This window comes from Macrobrachium rosenbergii, chromosome 51 (genome assembly GCF_040412425.1).
Source record: "Macrobrachium rosenbergii isolate ZJJX-2024 chromosome 51, ASM4041242v1, whole genome shotgun sequence".
NCBI classification, from domain to species: domain Eukaryota; kingdom Metazoa; phylum Arthropoda; class Malacostraca; order Decapoda; family Palaemonidae; genus Macrobrachium; species Macrobrachium rosenbergii.
This window is the reverse complement of record NC_089791.1, coordinates 58,123,578-58,142,870: the sequence shown is the minus strand read 5'-3', so window position 1 is coordinate 58,142,870 and position 19,293 is coordinate 58,123,578. Positions and strand designations below refer to the sequence as shown.

General features: G+C 40.1%; 1 protein-coding gene across 1 annotated transcript in view; it reads right to left on the bottom strand.

Annotated features, from left to right (window-relative positions):
• LOC136833445 (uncharacterized) overlaps positions 1–19,293 on the bottom strand; it is a 153,136-nt gene that overhangs the window by 94,881 nt on the left and 38,962 nt on the right. Inside the window, exon 3 of the mRNA XM_067095608.1 lies at positions 8,577–8,704. Within this exon, the coding sequence (XP_066951709.1) occupies positions 8,577–8,704 (128 nt within the window). The remainder of the gene's footprint in view (positions 1–8,576; positions 8,705–19,293) is intronic.

Sequence of the window (19,293 nt, the reverse complement as noted above, 5' to 3'; positions counted from 1 at the left end):
GTGGCGCATATACATGTTTCTCTATGGGGCCCTTTAAAGTTTCTGTCCCCCACAGGAAAACTTCCATTGTCTGTGATGTCATCGAAGCTGACCCCAACCAATATAATTCCTCTTGGTATCTGCCTCCTCCTCTGCCTTCACCTTTGATAGACATTCCAGGTGTTGTTTTTCCCTTTTTTCCCCTATGGGATGGTTTTTGGACCTTGTGAAAAAGGATGGCCTTGAAGTTGCTGTTGTCCCTTTGCAGGGAATTGTCCCTTCTGACCACCTAACTGTTTTTGAGGAAAATTTTGGGGTGACTGAAGGCTTATATGATTTTTGATCAAAGTGAGTCTTTTTTTGGGGTTGGGTAAAGGGAAATTTTGGGTTCTTTGTTTCTTGAATTCCTCTTTTCCCCGAAGAGCGTACACTGTACAATTCTGTTGGTAGACATGCTCATCGAGTTGAGCCACAACAGATTCCTCTAACAGGTCCTTACATAAGGGGTTAGAATGTAACAATGCAGTGACACTGGAGAGTGATTTGATGGAGCTCTCCAACACTTCCATTTGCAATTTTATGTGCCATTCTAGGAAGTCAAAGAGTGATTTCCATCGGGTTCTCATAAGACTTTTGGCCTCAACAGCAAAAATTATCCTGGGATGTTCTCGAAGCTTTAAGATGGCAACTTCTAGCAAGGTGGTAGAGGTTATAATGCTGAGGAGTCGGAGCCTAGCATAAAATTCTGACGAGGCTACTTGGTGAGCAACTTGGGTCTAATTCAAAAAGGCAGTAGAGATCCATTTTTCATCGACCAGGTAAGGGTGATTTCATTACTTTTTAAAACTATAAGCACAGCTAAGAAAACCATTTCTGTTAGTGGTTTCTCCAAGTCTGGTGAGGATGGTACCAGGTGCCATTCTGTATTAAGGAATGCTGCAGTTTGTAAATTCTACATTTACAACTTCGATCATAGTTTTTCTCTCAATAATTACTTACTTGCCATTGGGAGAGAAAGTGCACACTGAGGTATCTCACCAAGGTGCACACTGAGGTGTCTCACCAAGGATTATCAGTATCATTAGGGGTGAGTATTGGAGCCCCTATTATGTTTTGATCTGAAGTTCTATATTCCAAACTGACCCACTGTTGTTTCTAGTCGGAATTCTAAAATCAGATCTTGTTTGGGTGGCATTTGTATCTACACTCACTTTTCGGTTACAGGATGTAGTACTTTTACACTCTGGTGTGTACATGACTGACTGACTGACTTTGCTTTTCAGAATCATGCTTCATGTCCCTTATATATTGCCATTCTGTGGCAAGGGCATCTTTGATGGTACTCAATTTCCTTACGGAATTGACCAAATGGCGCAAACTGTATATCCCTTTTGGGGGAAATCATTGCAAACAGTGTATCCCTTTTGAGGGAGCTTGCCGCAAACTGTGTATCCCTTTAGGGGTACAGGTCAATAAAAATTTAATTTCCTTACAGAACTGATCAAATGTTGCAAACTGTGTATCCCTTTTGGGGGTACAGGTCAATAAAAACAAAATTTTCTTACAGAACTGATCAAATGGCACAAACTGTGTATCCCTTTGGGGAGCTTGTCGCAAACTGTGTATCCCTTTTTGGGGGTACAGGTCAATAAAAACTAAATTTTTTTACAGAACTGATCAAATGGCGCAAACTATGTATTCCTTTTTTGGGGGGAGCTTGCCGCAAAATGCTACCCCTTTTAGGGGAGCTTGCCATAAACTATGTATCCCTTTTGGGGAGCTTACCAGAACTGATCAAATGGCGCAAACTATGTATCCCTTTTTGGGGGGGAGCTTGCAGCAAAATGCTACCCCTTTTAGGGGAGCTTGCCATAAACTGTGTATCCCTTTTGGGGAGCTTGCCATAAACTGTGTTTCCCTTTTGGGGGAGCTTGTGCAATCTAACTGAGCTTCTTCAACTAAACTGTAACTGCTTGTTAATGAAGGGGCAGAGGTTCTGGGCAAGTTACTATACCTTTCCCAAAAAGTAGACATTTCAGTCTGAGTTAGGTGGATCCCAGTATCCCTTTTGGGGAAAAGATCCTATTCAGTAATGATAGCTGCATGGGGAACAGAATTCCTTCTGTGAGGTTTCTTCCATGGCTAACTTAAACTTATGTCCCTGAGCCTTCTGGGTTCAGCAGGGCCATTTCAATGACAATGTTCACTCCATATTTTTTAAAATAAGAATGTGAACTCCATGTAAAGATTCCTCTATTTTCTCCACAGGGTTAACCTGGGAGGTATTGGCGACTGGTGTTGATGGGTTTTGGCCCACACACTGATGATGTTCAGAGGAAGGGTTACATACCTGCTGCCGGAGTTCTGCCGGGAAGATAATCTCCCCCTTCCTCACCCCTACTGAACCCTAAGCCCCACTGAGACAGCTTAAAAGGAGCTGTTTCGTCCTTAAAACTTGCTGCCAGGAGCATATTGAACTGAGGATCCTGCCTAATGGCGGCCCTGTACTGATATAAAGCAAGTTGTTTTCAGAAGCTAGTTAGTATAACTGTTTTTAAAAGAGGGACACTTCTGTAGTTCCTCGTATAGTTTTCATATTACAGGTTAATTTGATCACAATTGTGCACAACTATGTTAAACCCTCTAAGGTTTAGGTTAGTTCTGATACCTGTACATGGCTGTATTACTTATACACTGCTAGTCCTTTTGCAATGACCAAGTGAAATTTTTAATTCCATGCCATTCAGACTAACTGCTAAGGACTAATTTGTTTGAATAACCCAAACTACTGTTTTGTATAGCTTGGGGCAATGATTCTAGTTTAATATACATTAAGCTAAAAATAGAGGATTTCTCAGAAGGTTCTTGCTTAACCTATTCTAGGCTTATTCATAACTTAAAAGATATAAACTTTACAGAAAATAATTCTCTTATGTGTTTTTTCTGTTTTATGTGGCCGAGACTACCTTTTTATCTGATATTCGGCCATCACTGTTTTAGGCTAATAGTAGGATATTCCTTATAAGGGGTTCCTACTTAATATGGTTAGGCTACTGCCTGTTCTGGATTTATATCAACTTTAAGGATATAGGCTACACAAGACCCTACTAGCATGTAACCTTACAGGTATGTTACCGAGTCGTAACAAACTAAGTTATTTATTTAGGCTAGGATACTGTTTATGTATAACCCTAGCCTTATTTGTTCTCTCTTAACCTGGTATAGGGTATTGTCTAATCCAGATTATTATAACCTTATAATTATTCAACTATTTGTCTAACCCAGTTTGTTGTTTATATCCAATCCTAGGCTATTTGGTTTACTATATAAAACAGTAATCACTATTGTGTAACTTTATAACCAGGTTAAAACTTACTCTAATCTAGGCTACTGCCTAATCTGGATTATTTTATGCACTAAGTGTATGGGTTACATAAACAAAACACAATTAGCCAACCTTTTGTATGTAGCCTTAAGGATAGGTTACATCTCATCTAGCACAGATTATGATTTCATCTAATCCTAATTACATGGTCTAGGCTAAGAATTTAGTCCAGAAATGGGATGTTTCATGAAAAGTTACCACTTAACTTGATATAAGGTAATGCCTAAGCTAGTAGTCGATTTAGCTCATGCTAAAGTGCACTGGCTTATATAAAAGGGAAAAAATTTATACTAATATGTAGCCTCATTGTTAGGCTATCGATTTACTATGCCCAGATATTGTTATTATCTGATCCTAGGGTCCTCCGTCTAAGCTTGGCCACTAAGGATACGTAATCCAAGGATGTACATAGGCTACAGACAACATCCAATATTAATCTAGTTTGAATTATTCCCACTTACTGCCTAGATTATTGTAGACATCGTATAATCTGAAAGGATTTTCCATATTAATAAAAGTTGTGGAACATTTCTTTTAGTTAAAACATTTAGTTAGAACTTAAAACAATTTTCGTTTTACGAAACTAGGTAATAACAATCAACACTTTACGAGGCTAGGAAGGCTAGCGATCAATGAGCCGGGTTCCGGCTTTAATACACAAATTATATAAATTCTAAAAGTTTAAAACTAAAACTTTCAACTGTTTGTTAATACTGAGCACTTATCTTGCTATTTTTGATGTTTCCATAATCCGCGATACTAAAACGGAGAAAGAAGTAGAATTTTTTCTGAGCGCTGGTAACGACGCGAACAGTTCGCTTTGGACCAAACAGAGGTAATGGATCCTTGGTCTTTTAACGGCCCGGTTGTAAACAAGAGGGCGGATGTGCGTGCGCAATAGTCACTTCTCTTTCTTGCAGGTTAACTGACGTTGGAAAAACTGGGTTCAGCTTCGCTGAAGATAAGGGAAAGTGCCCTCTTATCTTTGAGTCCATTATATACTCCATCATGTGTTATAATGTTAATCATTACGACACAATACCTGGCCAAAAGACCAACTAAATTAGAAGAGAATTCTTTGATATTAGTTTGGTCACCATGGAGCTCTGGTAGACCATGGAAGGTAACTCCTTTGAGGACGAAACAGCGACTACGCTATCAAAATAACACTACTTTAAGATAACCTGAGTAGCAACTTGAATGGGAAGACTGCTGAGATGCTGATGCTTGGATGTGGTGATAAGGGCATGACAAGAACCCCAAAGCAATTTGAGGAATGTAAGTAAAAATGAGAGAGAGAGAGAGAGAGAGAGAGAGAGAGAGAGAGAGAGAGAGAGAGAGAGAGAGAGAGAGAGAGAGAGAGAGAGAGAGAGAGAGAGAGAGAGATCCAAATCTATCAACCCATCAAGAATCAAAGCCTATCAACCTATCAAGAATCAAAGTACTGTAGTGAAGTTCAAGGAGATGAGGAAGAATCTCTAAAGCAGAACCTATTCTTGTCCCTTAAGGGATAGGCTAAATATATATTAAGCACATCCCCAGACCGGGCAAACTTTAAGGTCGGCCAATTTACAAAAAAAAAACACTTCACTGGTAAGCTGAAGATATGCAAATGCCCATAGTGAAAGAAAAAAAAAATCCTAAAAATTTTCTGTACCTTCCACATGAAGTTGAAATTGAGTATTTACAACCCAAGACACTCGTAAAAATATGCTAATTTTACAAAGTTGTACATGTTTTTCTAATAATTTATTTTATTTTATTTTGTAAAATTATAATTACGGCTCACGCAATATCATACCAGATATGAACTAAAATCAGTAACAAATTCTGAATATATTTACCGTAAAATATTTATGAGATTTACTGAGATGAGGAGATGCAGTACCTTTTTGTGAGGTATACATGTTTTTTCTAATATTTCTTTGCACTTTTCTTTGTAAAATTACAATTATTGCTGACATTTCTTTGTAAAATTACAATTATAGCTGACATACTATCATAAAAGATAAGAACTAAAACCAACAGCAATCCCTAGGTATGTTTATGAGCAAATGAATAAAAAGACGTCATGGGATAGAGAGGGGCAACACATTACCCCATCAAGTCTCAAGGCACACTGATCCCCCTCTGTCCTGTGCTGAGCTACTACAGTTGCCATAGGTCATTTTTGGACCACTGAAGTGATGTGACCATCTTTCCCCCTAAATTCATCCAAATCATATGGTGCATAATATTAATACTCATATGAGTTAGCCCGTCCATCGCTCAAAACCTGTTATAGATCCTCATATGATCATGCCTGTCCATTAAGGGTTAAAAGTAAGAAACAGAACCAAACAGACATTGAGAAGGATATACTTGCAACTTCTCACTGAAGAGGCTCAAGCAACTGGGCAAAAGTCAAATTCTCCTCAAAAACTAAAAGCTGCAAGCAAGGAAAGTGAAATCAGCGCCTCTCTCAGGAAAGGCTGATGTTTAGGAACAATGACTAATTAAACTTGAATACTGATGATTCAAATTCTTGCAACTGAAAAATATGACAAACCAACATGGCCAAGATGCTGAAAATAGGCATGGAGCAAAAAGGTGACAATGGAAGTGACTAGAAAGGATCCTGAAGTAAAGGAACCTTTCCATCTATAGCTGAAAAATTTATTAGACACACTACCAAGTTTAGACAATGCCCCAATATGTTTGTGTAGAGGGTCTGTAAAAAGCTCTTATGAAAGACTATGCTTCGAGAACTGACAGATTCACTGGTCCTTTTAGGCTAAGCCCATTAGGGTTAACCTAAAAATCTAAAGCAGATGCACAGGTTATCAAGAACCTAAGACAGTGGATCCCTAATTATGTGCAAAATTTGTGTATTCCCTGAAGAAAACATTTCAAAATTGCTTAGCAAACCTGGTGTCTCTCGCAGCAGAAAAAATCAGCGAGGGTCATTTGGATCAAAACCTAATATAAGCTGGAAATTACTCCATCTGCTCAAAGGATGAAGACTGGTAACTGTCAAAAGGCTGAACTGAGAAAGTCTCTTGGCAAACATAAGAAAACTTTAGAAGAGTTCTTTATCCCAGGAAGTGCAAAATTCATCCTCTATCCTGAAATACTTTGGACCAATGATAACCCCTACCCCAAGATCTCAACTTGAGTGCCTGTAAATTTTTTCTATGTCCTCTGCTGCTTCAAAATTTTAAGGTATTAATACTTTCATTTTATTCTATGAAAGGCGTTCATGTAAACTGCTGGTGCAGGTGATGGTCTCAAAATTTTCACCAAGGACACTAATTTCTTGAGTGTCATGAGGATTAACCAAAGTCCCAGTAATTTTTCAAACCTTCACCATACATTCTGGGTATACTTCAGACATACAGCTTCCATGATACAATCTTGCCTTGTATAACTTTATTCCAAACTGTACCCATGCCTACCCTTTTGGAACCACAGAAATCTATAAGGATTGTGTCATCCCTTCAAGGACCACCTTATGAGTTACTTGGATATAAAACCTACTCTCAGTACAGTATCAGCAATCAATCCACTGAGATCAGCCCTATTACTAGGGCAAGTTTGACAAAAATGTTTCCTCTTCCACAAGCATGACAAATGTTCTAGTTAGTGCCATCCAGCAGCAATCTTCCCCCAAGGCAAAATACAATCATAAAGTTCATCAAATTTCTCAACAAGCTCTTGCCTAAACATGAAGTTAATCATGACAGAAGCAGCATCAAAAATATAAAAGTAGGAAAAGTTAATAGACCTGAGTAACAAGGTGGAGAGAGCTACAATATAAATCACCAATCAAAAGTTATTTTCACTCACCCACAACAAGGCTCAGCAGTCTTGAAAGGTTTCATGAGGTCAAAGCATTACCTACTCATGGAATTTTCCCAGCAGTCTGTCTTCATAATGCCTAATCAGTGAAACTGACCCTTGTAAAGTTTCATAGCTGTTTTACACAAATTTGGAATTCCACTGTTAAAGATGCAGGATCATCTTTGACAACATACAGACTTGATACACAAATTATTTACTAACACAAGATGTATGATTACTTAAAATAAATGATTCTACATTGGTTTTACCCCTTACCGGACTAACCCGGTATATCTTGTGATCAGCGTTCTAAAAATTTTGGACCACTAGATATCTCGTAAGAGTTAAATGTTAATATAGGACTAATGCGAGATGTCTCGTGATCCACAGTGTTGTTTTATGGCTTCTTGAAGATATCTCGTGATATACCATATGTTTGGCAGTGGTACTTCGACTGTTTTTAGGTAAGTTTGGTTGTTTTATCTGTCATTTTAGACTGTTTATATGATATATTACTGATTTATTACATTGATGTTAGTCTCTTGACTTTATTATTTTAGCTCAGTTATGGCAAGTTACCATGAAAACAGTGATACTGAAGAATCATTTACTGATCTTGAAATGCCTGTTTTCAAAATCACTAAAACTAAGCTTATGAGATATCTCATGATAGACCAAAATAGGTATAATTTGTACAAGATAACTCGTTAATGACTGTAAAGAGGTCTCAAATTGAGTTTCTAAAAATCACTATTTTACATAAAATAATCATCATTTTGTGTTGCAATTAAGAAGTATAGTGTCCATACAGCTTATATTTTCAGTTAATTAAATAAAATAATTGGAATCTTTTTTGACACACTATGTTAAAAAATAGGTCCTTTAAGGGGTTAAAGAAAGAAATAATGCCCAACTACAAATGAGACAACTACAGTGAACCGCCCGTATTCACAGGGGATGCGTCCCACACCCCCCCGTGAATAGCTAAAATCCGTGAATACTTAAAACCCCTCTAAAAACACTTAGAACTGCCCATTTTGATAGTTTAAACACAAGAAAAACCCTGTTAAAATGCTTATACCTGAGTATTTTAATAATTTTATCACAAAAAGTGCATTTATTCATGAAAATTATATGAAAATACAGTAATTAGTGAATATTTCTCAGTGAAAAATACCGCGAATGGGTGAATTTTCTGCAAATAATGGGTAGATATGTTCCATGGAGAAACCTGTGAATGCGTGAGTCCGCGAATCGTGAGAACGCGAATACAGGGGGTTTACTGTAATATACATAAGTGACAACAAAACAAAATAAACATTAAAAAAGAAAATAACTATGTATTGCTAAAAATTATATTAGATAAAGACATCAAACTGCTTTAAATGCCTACCTTTGCTGCAAATATGCCTGAGTTGCGGGGTCATCTTTCAGAAATGAATGAATACTATTGTAATAATCCACACGGAATCCAGGCTTCATTCCATTCATCTGCTTCTCGCGAAGAGCTAAATAGCGAATCTACAAAATCAAACTAAAGTTAATGCTTTATACATGCAAAAACAGGAAATCAGTTTCATAAAAAAATGCATTTTAATGAAGCAAATGCTGCACACTGACACATGAAAATGACATTTTTTATAATAAAATAAAGTTTTATATATACTTACCAAATAATTACATTGCTATTATTTCCACTTGTGCGGAAGCTCAAAATTTAGAAGCCATGCCAGCGCTTTTATTGTTTTTGTGTTGGCGACAGCCGCGCCCACTATCGGGGAAATATAGGGAATAAGCAAGCGAAAGAGCTCAATTCATTTATGCCCTTATGTCCATGAGAGGGAAGGAAGGAGGGCGCCAATCATGTAATTACTTGCTAAGTATATATAAAACTTTATTTTATTATAAAAATGTCATTTTTATATAAGTAACTTACCAAGTAATTACACTGCTGAATCCCACATTGACAGGTGGGGGGATACATGGCTGCATTCTACTAAAAAACATCAGTAATAGTAATAAATTTGAAATAGAAAAAATTTGCTAGCATTGATACGATGCTCGTTGTTTCCTTACCTGGTTAGGGAGCTACTGCAGGAGATTACTGCCTTTGGACAGTGCTCATCCTAACCAGCAGTGGCATGGCGTAAGAGCCATGGTGTGCCTCCACTTCAAGTGGGGCTTTGCAGTGCAGGAAGGATCCGATGGCTTGCAAAGTTAAAAGACAGGTGCCCTTGCCCTGGGCGCAGTACCAAACAACAATAAACCAGACAATGCTGTCACCTTCAGTGAAAAATAAAAACCACCACCCATCCACTAAAAACTGATGGGCACTCCAGGTACATAGTACCCCCAGACTCCCCAGCAACTTCACACCCACATCAAGGCAAAGAGGTCAAGGATAGGAAGGAATTCTTCCTATGCTTCTTCCCCAAAACCATGCCAGCCACTGATAATGGTCCCAGGGTACTGCAACTATCATACATTGTTTCAATGTCACGTAAATAGTGCGAAGCAAAAATAGACTTACATTTCCAGTAAGTCGCTTGTACAATTGAAGAGAGAGACGTACTGTGTTTGAAAGCATACATCGTGTGCTTTGACCTTATAAGAAGGCAGAGTATCCTCTCGGATCTCAGCATGTGCCTCCGTAATGAGATCCCGAAGGAAGAATGACAATGTGTTCTTAGACAGGGCACAGGAAGGATTTCTTACCAAGCTCCAAAGATTGCTGGATGGTCCTCAGATTTTGGCAGTCCTGTCCAAGTAATATCTCAAGGCCCTAACTGGGCAAGAACCTTTGCTTTCCCTTCTGGTCCAAGGATATCCATAAGATTCTTAATTTAGAAAGAGCGAGGCCAGGGCTTAGAAGGATCCTCATTCTTAGCCAGGAAGCCAAGTGTAAAAGTGCAATCTGCATCTCCTTGGGCAAATTCTACTCGTTTGTCGATGGCCTGGAGCTCCTTAACCCCTTCCCTCTCACATTTTTCATCCCAACTTCCAGTCTTTATGAAGCATATTTTTTTGTTTATTTCTAAAGTATATGCTAAAGTGATAAATCACCTCAAATATTTCTTAAAAAAAAAATATTTTTTTGTCAGGATAGTCTTCAACTATTACATAACTTCTCAAGGCCGAGTTTTCTCAGAAATTATAAAAAACAAGGAAAATAACAAATAAAGAATATATTTATTGCATTTTCTTCTATATTTTATTCTTTCATAATTCTTCAATATAACAACAAAATAATTACACATGATAAATGCAAAACTTTATAACATAACTGATCTTCAAAAGAAAATAAAAGGAGCAAATTTTTTTTAAAAAAAAAAAATGTTATTTTCATAATAAAATAAATTTTTGAACATACTTACCTGGTAGTTATATATATAGCTTAAGTCCCTGACGTGACGGCAGAATTTCAAAAACTGTTTTATGCAATCGCCGATCGGGTAGTCAGGTGGTCCACCTGTGCCCCTCTACCCAGGTAACTGGAACCATTCTACATATTCCTCAGATCTTCCATGCCCCTAGTCTCTAGAGGGAGGAGGGAGGAATTTAATTATATATAACTACCAGGTAAGTAAGTTCAAAAATTTATTTTATTATGAAAATAACATTTTCAAACATCTAACTGACCTGGTAGTTATATATATAGCTGACTGACACCTTTGGTGGAGGGTCAGAGACAGCCAACATCGTTGGAATTGAAATACTAAAACTTTGCAAAACCAACTAAAGGTTCCTACCTGTTAAGGAAGCTGACTTCATTGTTTTCCTGCCTCATTATGTCTGCATTCCTTAAGAGATCCAGCGATCCACCCAGGGGCTGAAAAATCTCTAGGGGCTGTCAACCGTGTATAACCTCTATGTGACTAGACCTCCTTTAAATACCCTTATTCCGGGCGCTACCAAGGAACAAATGACCACCTGACTAAGAGTACTGAAGTAAATGATATTATTTAAAAAACTGTTTGCTAATGATTGCGGAAGACTGCGTCCAGACTTCGCAAACAACCAAAAAACAACATCTTAGTTCCAAGGGAGAAAAAAGGGTATTGGGTTATGGGATTGTAGGGGTAGCTATTTTTCTCACTACTGAATTTGCAGCTACAAAAGGACCCAGTGTGTAACAGTCTTCATAAACAGTCTGTACTTGTTTAAGGTAATGTGAGGCAAAAACAGACTTGCTCCTCCAGAAGGTCGTATCCAAGATACTCTGGAGGGACCTATTTTGTTTAAAAGCCACAGAGGTTGCTACCGCTCTGACCTCGTGTGCTTTAACTTTTAGAATTTTGTGTTCCGCTTCCCTACATCCCACATGAGCATCTTTTATTAATTGTCTGATAAAAAAGGACAGAGCATTCTTAGACATCTGTAAAGAGGGTTTTTTGACAGAGCACCAAAGCCCTTCTGAATCCCCCCGTAAGTCTTTTGTCTTTTCTAGATAATATTTTAGAGCTCTTACTGGACACAGAGTTCTTTCTATTTCCTCACCTGTGACATCCGTCAGGTTAGGAATCTCAATGCTTTGGGCCAAGGTTGAGATGGACGTTCATTTTTGCCAGAAAATCTAGTCGCAGTGAGCAAACTGCTTTGCCTTGTCTAAAACCTATAGCTTTGTTAAAGGCATGAATTTCACTTACTCGTTTTGCAGTAGCTAAACTGACTAGAAAAAGGGTTTTCATAGTGAGATCTTTTAAGGATGCCTTTTGTAAAGGTTCGAATCTATCACTCGTGAGGAACCTCAGGACCACATCTAGGTTCCAAGCTGGTGATTCTTGTACCCTCTCCTTAGATGTATCAAGGATCTGAGAAGGTCTTGGAGGTCCTTATTGTTAGAAAGGTCTAAGTTTCTGTGTCTAAAGACCGATGCTAACATACTTCTATAACCTTTAATGGTTGAAGTTGAAAATTTAAGGTTATTCCTAAGATGAAGAAGGAAGTCTGCTATCTGAGTCACAGAGGTACTGGTAGAGGATACAGAGTTGTTTCTACACCATCCATCTAAAAATTTCCAACTTGGATTGGTATACCTTAATGGTGGAAGACCTCCTTGCTCTTGCGATCACGCTAGCTGCCTCCTTCGAAAAGCCTCTAGCTCTTGTGAGTTTTTCGATAGTCTGAAGGCAGTCATGTGTAGCGCTGGAGGTTTTGGTGATACCTTTCCAAGTGGGGTTGTTTGAGTAGATCTACTCTTAGCGGAACTTCTCTCGGAGTGTCTACTATCCATTCCAGTACCTCTGTGAACCAATCTCTTGTTGGCCAGTAGGGGCGACTAGAGTCATTCTGGTACCCTCGTGTGACACAAACTTCTGTATTACTTTGTGGATAATTTTGAAAGGTGGGAATGCGTAAACGTCCAAGTTTGACCAGTCCATGAGAAACGCGTCTATGTAAGCAGCCTCTGGATCCGGAACGGGGGAACAATAAGTTTCTATCCTTTTCGTCCGTGCTGTGGCGAAAAGGTCTATGCATGGTCGCCCCCAAATCAGCCACATGCTCTGGCAGATGTCCTGATGTAGCATCCATTCTGTGGACAGGACTTGATTCTTCCTGCTCAGCATGTCTGCTCTTACATTTCTCTGCCCTTGAATAAAGTGGGTTAGTAGTGTCACATTCTTCGCCTTCGCCCAGAGAAGAAGCTTTCTTGTTGTCTCGTATAGAGATTTGGAGTGAGTGCCACCTTGTTTGCTGATGTAGGCCAGCGCTGTTGTGTTGTCGGAGTTGACCTGCACCACTTTGTCCTTTACTACCTGTTCGTATTCTTTGAGAGCTAGAAGGATTGCTGTTAGTTCCTTCTGATTGATATGCCAAGACTCTTGCTGTTTGGTCCAAGAGCCTGAAACTTCGTTGATTCCCAGAGTCACTTCCCATCCTGAGTCCGATGCGTCGGAGAACAACACTAGGTCTGGGTTCCTCTGTTTTAGGGAAAGGCCCTCTCGTAGCTTGATGGGGTCGTTCCACCATTTTAGATATTGCCTCACAGGATTTGAGATGGGGATACACTTGTCTCCATTCTTTTCCCTGTCCCAGTTCCGATTGAGATGGAACTGTAACGGGCGAAGATTCAATCTTCCCAAGGAGACAAACTGCTCTAGAGAGGAAAGGGTCCCAGCAGACTCATCCATTCCTCACCGAGAGCAAGTTTGTCTCCTAAAAGCTCTGAATCTTTTCTAAGGCTTGTTCCGTTCTTGACAACGACGGAAAAGCCCGAAAAGTCTGACTCTGAATCCTCATCCCAAGGTATAGAATCTCTTGGGATGGAATCAGTTGTGATTTTTCCTTTTTATAAGTAGGCCCAGTTCTTCTGATAACTGGACTGTCGTCTGAAGATCCTTCAGGCAGCGTGTGTGGGAAGGGGCTCTGAGAAGCCAGTCGTCTAGGTATAAGGAGATTCTGATGCCTCTCATGTGCAACATTCCTGCTACATTGTTCATCAATCTCGTGAAAACTTGAGGAGCGGTGCTTTAGGCCGAAACAAAGAGCTCCGAAATTGGAACACTTCTTCCTCGTGAACGAATCTCAGATATTTCTTGGAGCTCGGGTGGATAGGAATATGGAAATAAGCATCCTGCAGATCCAATGATACCATCCAGTCGTTCTGTCTGACCGCTGCTAGGACAGACTTTGTAGTTTCCATTGTGAACTTTGTCTTTTGAATAAAAACATTGAGAGCACTCACGTCCAACACTGGTCTCCATCCCCGAGTTCTTGGGAACCAGGAATAAGCGATTGTAAAATCCTGGGGAATCCAGATCTTGAACTCTTTCTATGGCTTTCTTTTTGCAACAGAAGAGAAATTTGTTGTTGCAGAGCCTCCGCCTTGTTTTCATCTTGTATTTGGCCGAAAGGTCTATCGGTCTTGTTGCCAGAGGGGGCTTCCTGAGAAAGGGATCTTGTACCCCTCTTTGATCAACTGGATGGACCAAGGATCCGATCCTCTCCTTTCCCACACTTGCCAGAAATTGTTCAGTCTGGCTCCTACCGCTGTCTGAAGGAGACTCCCATCAAACTCTGTGTCTTCCTTGTCTGTAACCTCTTTTTGTTGATCTTCTCCCAGCAGATCTTGAGTTTCCTCTACTGAGGGATTTGAAACAAAAGGGCTGAGAGACAGGAGCTTCTCCCTATTCTTTCGTGCATGACGTGAGCTCGTTGGCATTACTTTTTTAGCTGATTTCAGAATCAAGTCCTGCGTGGCTTTTTGTGATAAGGCAGCTGTGACTTCTTTACTAGCTCTTGAGGAAACAGGTGAGCAGAACGAGGAGCATAAAGGAGTTCTGATTTTTGAGTAGTGGTTACCCAGTGGACAGAAAAGAGCAAAGATGTGCCCTTTTCTTTAAGATCCCTGCAGAAAAAGCGCCGCCAGCTCGTTGGCACCATCTCTGAGAGCCTTATCCATGCAAGCCATTATGTGCACCAGGTCCTCTGTGTCTGCACTCTTGCTGGCGTCCATCTTCTTACCCAAGGCCCCCAGGGTCCAGTCAAGAAATTAAAAACCTCAAAGGCCCTAAAGATTCCTTTGAGAAGATGGTCCATTTCAGAGGCGGACCAAAACACCTTTGACTTCATCATAGCTGTGCGGCGGGAAGCCTCTACTAGTCTCGAGAAATCCCCTGGGAAGAAGAGGAACTCCTAGGCCAAGAGATTCTCCAGTTTCGTACCACACGCTAGATCTAGAAGCTAGCTTGGCTGGGGGAAAGGAGAACACCGTCCGGCCTAGATCTCTTAGTATTCATCCACTCTTCCATCAATTTTAAAGCCCGTTTGGATGAGCGAGACATAACCATTTTCATAAAGAAGTTCGTTGAAGACGTCTTTCTTAAAGTAAATTCTGATGGAGGAGAACGAGGAGAGGCTGGAATGAAGTTATCAGGAAAAAGTTCCGTGAAAACTTACATTAGTCTCTTTAAGTCCGAAGAGGGATGTTGGTCTTTTCGCTCTTCCTCATCCGATATGTCATCCACCGGATTGTCTAGTGAGTGAGGAAGATCGTCTTCCACGTCATCCAACTGCTGTCCTGTTATCGGGTCGGTAAAGTCCTCCCTTGTATAATGGAGTTCAGTTTCATGTATGTCATCTTGACGTTTGACGTCCAGGCGTCCAAATTCTTGACGCCTGGCGTCCTGTAGCCCAATCTCTTGACGCCTAGCGTCTTGGAGTTCACCTTCTAAATGACTAGCCTCTTGATATTCAAGTCTCATGACGTCTGACGTCCTGGCGTCCAACCTCTTGACGCTTGACGTCCTGTTGACCAGTCTGCAGACGTCTGGAGTCTTGGAGTCTCTTCTCTAAGGAATCAACTTCTTGGCGTCCAGTTTCATGACGCTTGGAGTCCTGGCGCCGAACTCCTTGACGCCTGGCGTCCTGACGCCTGTCTTCCTGAAGATCAACATCTTTGCGTCCAGCCAAATGACGCTTGGCGCCTTGTTGTTCAACTTCTTGCGCGTCCTGGCGTCCAGCTTTCTGGCGTTCACTGTCCCGCCAAACCTTGAGGTCACTTGAGAACTGGCCGCCTGTGCGACATCTGTCAAAAGCTTCCTCAGGTTGACGTACAGCGATAGTAACTTTTGAGCAGGACCAATCTTCTTTCTGCTTCGCTGCACTGCCGATCTTTTAAGTCACTTGAGAACTGGCACGCCTGCTGGACATCTGTCTCAATTATCTTCCGGATGGCCTACAGCAACTGGAAGAACAGTATCCTTCTTTCCTGCAGGCTGCAAGACTTGAACTAAGGACGAGAGTTTCTGCTGCATGTCTTTAATCAGTTGTAATTGTGGAGCTCCCTGCTGCTGGGGACAGACCGGGGAAGAGACAACTTTCTCTGTCGACTTTTTCTCAACGTCCCGTAAAGGATTGTGGAGAGTGTTCTGGGGACGAATACCAATCAGAGGGAAGGGGAGGGGCATGTACAGAGGGTAGTAATACGTCCACCTTTTTGCTGTCAGGCGTCCTTATCGAACCTGCCAGTTTACGTCTATTCTTGGCGGGTGAGCTGCCTTCGGAGTTGGAAGGAAAACGCTCCGGACTGCTCCAGTGGCTACACCCTGGAACTTGACTTGCATCTCTATGACGCCCTTCAACATCGGGAAGTTTTCTCTTCAAAGGTCTCGATTCTGATTTAAGACGCCAGCCCCGTCTGGGGACTGCATCGTCCGAAGACGAAGAACACGAATTAACCTCGCCTTTTCTATGTCGAGGGTGAGCGTCCTGGGAAGCGTCAACAGGTACGCTCGAGGGGACGACCACTGCAACTAAAGCCTCTCGCCTCCCTTCGTCTTTCGACATTCCTTCTCACAGGGGTTGGTGAGCTTGGAAGAGGTCCAGGACTAGGAGCGCAACAGGACCGAGCGGCCGCACCCTCCACTGCACTTGCACTAATTTTTTCACTTTTTAGATCTCTCAAATCGGACCATAATTTTTCCCTGTCTTCTGCAAGGGATTCTACCCGTTTTCCTAGGGTTTGAATGGCCGCCATCATATCCTCAAGAGTTGGTTCTTTATTACCTGTATTAGAAGGGGAGTTAGAAATTACCGCTACTGCGGAAGGGTCAATTGGGTTGTTAGAACGAGGCAAGGAAATATCTAACCCTTGACTGTCCCTTGAAGAGTGAGATATAGAACTCTTGGCTCTTCTGAGCCGGTCTCTTTCAAGTTTTCTCACATACCTGTTGTAATCTAACCATTCTCTTTCAGACAGACCGAAACATTCCTCACATCTATCGTCCAATTCACAACTCTTACCTCTACATTTTACACATATTTGATGGGGATCCAACGAGGCTTTAGGAAGTCTAGTCTTACATCCCCTCACACACATTCTTACACTCGATGAAGAGTCAGACATGTTGAAAAAATCAAAGAGAGATCCAAAACACAAGCAGAGGTTCAAACCAATCAGTATCTAAAAGGTCTAAGAATAATCCAAAAGAAAAATCCAAAAGCGAAAGCCAAAGCCAAAGTGTACTTCACCAAATAACTGAAAAAACACAGGCTGCGAATGAAATTCTAACGATGTCACCGTTATGGCGGCAGGGAAGATCTGAGGAATCTGTAGAATGGTTCCAGTTACCTGGGTAGAGGGCGCACAGGTGGACCACCTGACTACCCGATCGGCGATTGCCGCGAGTTTTTGAAATTCTGCCGTCACGTCAGGGACTTAAGCTATATATGAACTACCAGGTCAGTTAGATGTTTGAAATCTTGCATTTATGAAAAAATGCAATATGAAAAAGTAAAGCCTGGTGACTAACATAGAAGAAAAAAATATGATGCCAAAAATATGATACTTTCAATAGAAAATGTAAAAGGTTTCATTATCACAAGAAGAAAAAGATTCTTGCCTTTATGAAAAAGTAATAGAAAAGGACAAATTGAAATGAAAGGTTTTACCTTCATCATAATGAATAATACTTTTCTTTCCATATTACCTATTTCAGCTTTATATTTTGAAAATAAATGTATTTACTCCTGTACAAAACATAAAATAAAATAAATTCTTTCATCTTTTCCTAAAAGTTATCCTTCGTGTGATATATCCTAAAGCAAGGAGTTATACACAGTGCTACATCACACACTAAACAGCAGTATCTGCTTTCCTTCCTTAGCCTTTTCCACTTGCATCTCGCTTTCTGCTACAAACTACACATTGTCTTGTGGGGTTACTTTTCTTTTCTGTAGGTGGCACGACATCTGGGAAGTGCCTTTCTGTAAGACGAAGAGGGTGAGGTACACTACTTGGTCGTCCTACTTTTGATGACATCATAGGTGTATGGTACTTTTTATTGTCTCACAATCACTTGAAGACGGTACTTTAGAGCTGTTGCTTCTCCTCCTGATTTTAGATACAAAAGATAGGAATTCCACAATGCGAAGTCGACAATATGAAAGAATATTTTCTTGTAATACCTCTTTCTCCTTTTTCTTGTAAGAGGATAATCCTGGAGACGTTGATCTACTTTGTCAACCCCTCCCATTGTGTTATTGTAGTCCATAACTAGTTTAGGCTTCTTCACCAATTTTCCTCTTTTTTCTGTTTCTACCATTTCTGTGTTATAGACTGTGGAAAGTAATACAACATCTTTCTTATCCTTCCATTTTATTGCTGTTACTTTTCTTCTTTTGTAAGCCACCATACCACCTTTCTGCAGCTTTTCTTGTTTCAATCCAGAGGGCATTTCCTTTCTACTAACACGGACAGTGCCATATACATCTGTTTCATTTTCTGTCAGTAAATCTGCTAATTGGGGAGAGTTATAATAATTATCCATTGTAAGGCAATAGCCTTTTTTCAGTAATGGCTTCATCAGTGTCATAATTTTTGAAGACACTGGAAGGTCTTCATAATCATTATCAAACATTGTTCCTTGACCTGTATAAATGACAAAATTCCAAACATATCCTGATTCTGATTCACACAACATGAAATATTTTATCTCAAAACTAGCTCTTTTTAGTGGCAAATATTGTACCCAACCAAGACGTCCTTTATAAAGTAAAAGACTTTCGTCTATAGCTACATTTTGTTTAGGCGTGTACATTCTTTTGAATTTGCTAACAATGCTATTATAAAACTTCCAGATTTTGTTGAGCTTTGGGCAAGGATGAGTGGCAGGGTCAAAATCCTCATTATTTGACAAATGCAAATACTGTTTTATTTTGCAAAATCTGCGATATGGCATAATTTTAGCAAAAATTGGTGTATGTAACAAAGGCATCTTAGACCAGTATTGGCTTTCTTCAGGTTTCTTTACAATCCCCTGTAGCATAATAACACTAAGGAAAATCCTCATTTCTTCCCGATATGTTGGGTGCCATTTCTTTTCTCTGTTTCTGATTTTCCACTCAACTTTTGTTCAGCATTCCTGTTCGTCTCTGTGACAATAATGTCTAAAATATTGTCATCAAGAAATGACTCAAAATACTGAATATATGTATTTTCTTCATCATCTTCAGTATTATAAACATGATGAATTATATTATCACCAGTAAAGGGAAATGCAGGCTGTGGAGGAGAGGTGGTTTATCATCCGAAATTGTTATTCTTTGCCAGCCTTGGTTATCAGGAACATTATCGCCATCATCTTCATCTGAAGTATCAGCGTATTCTG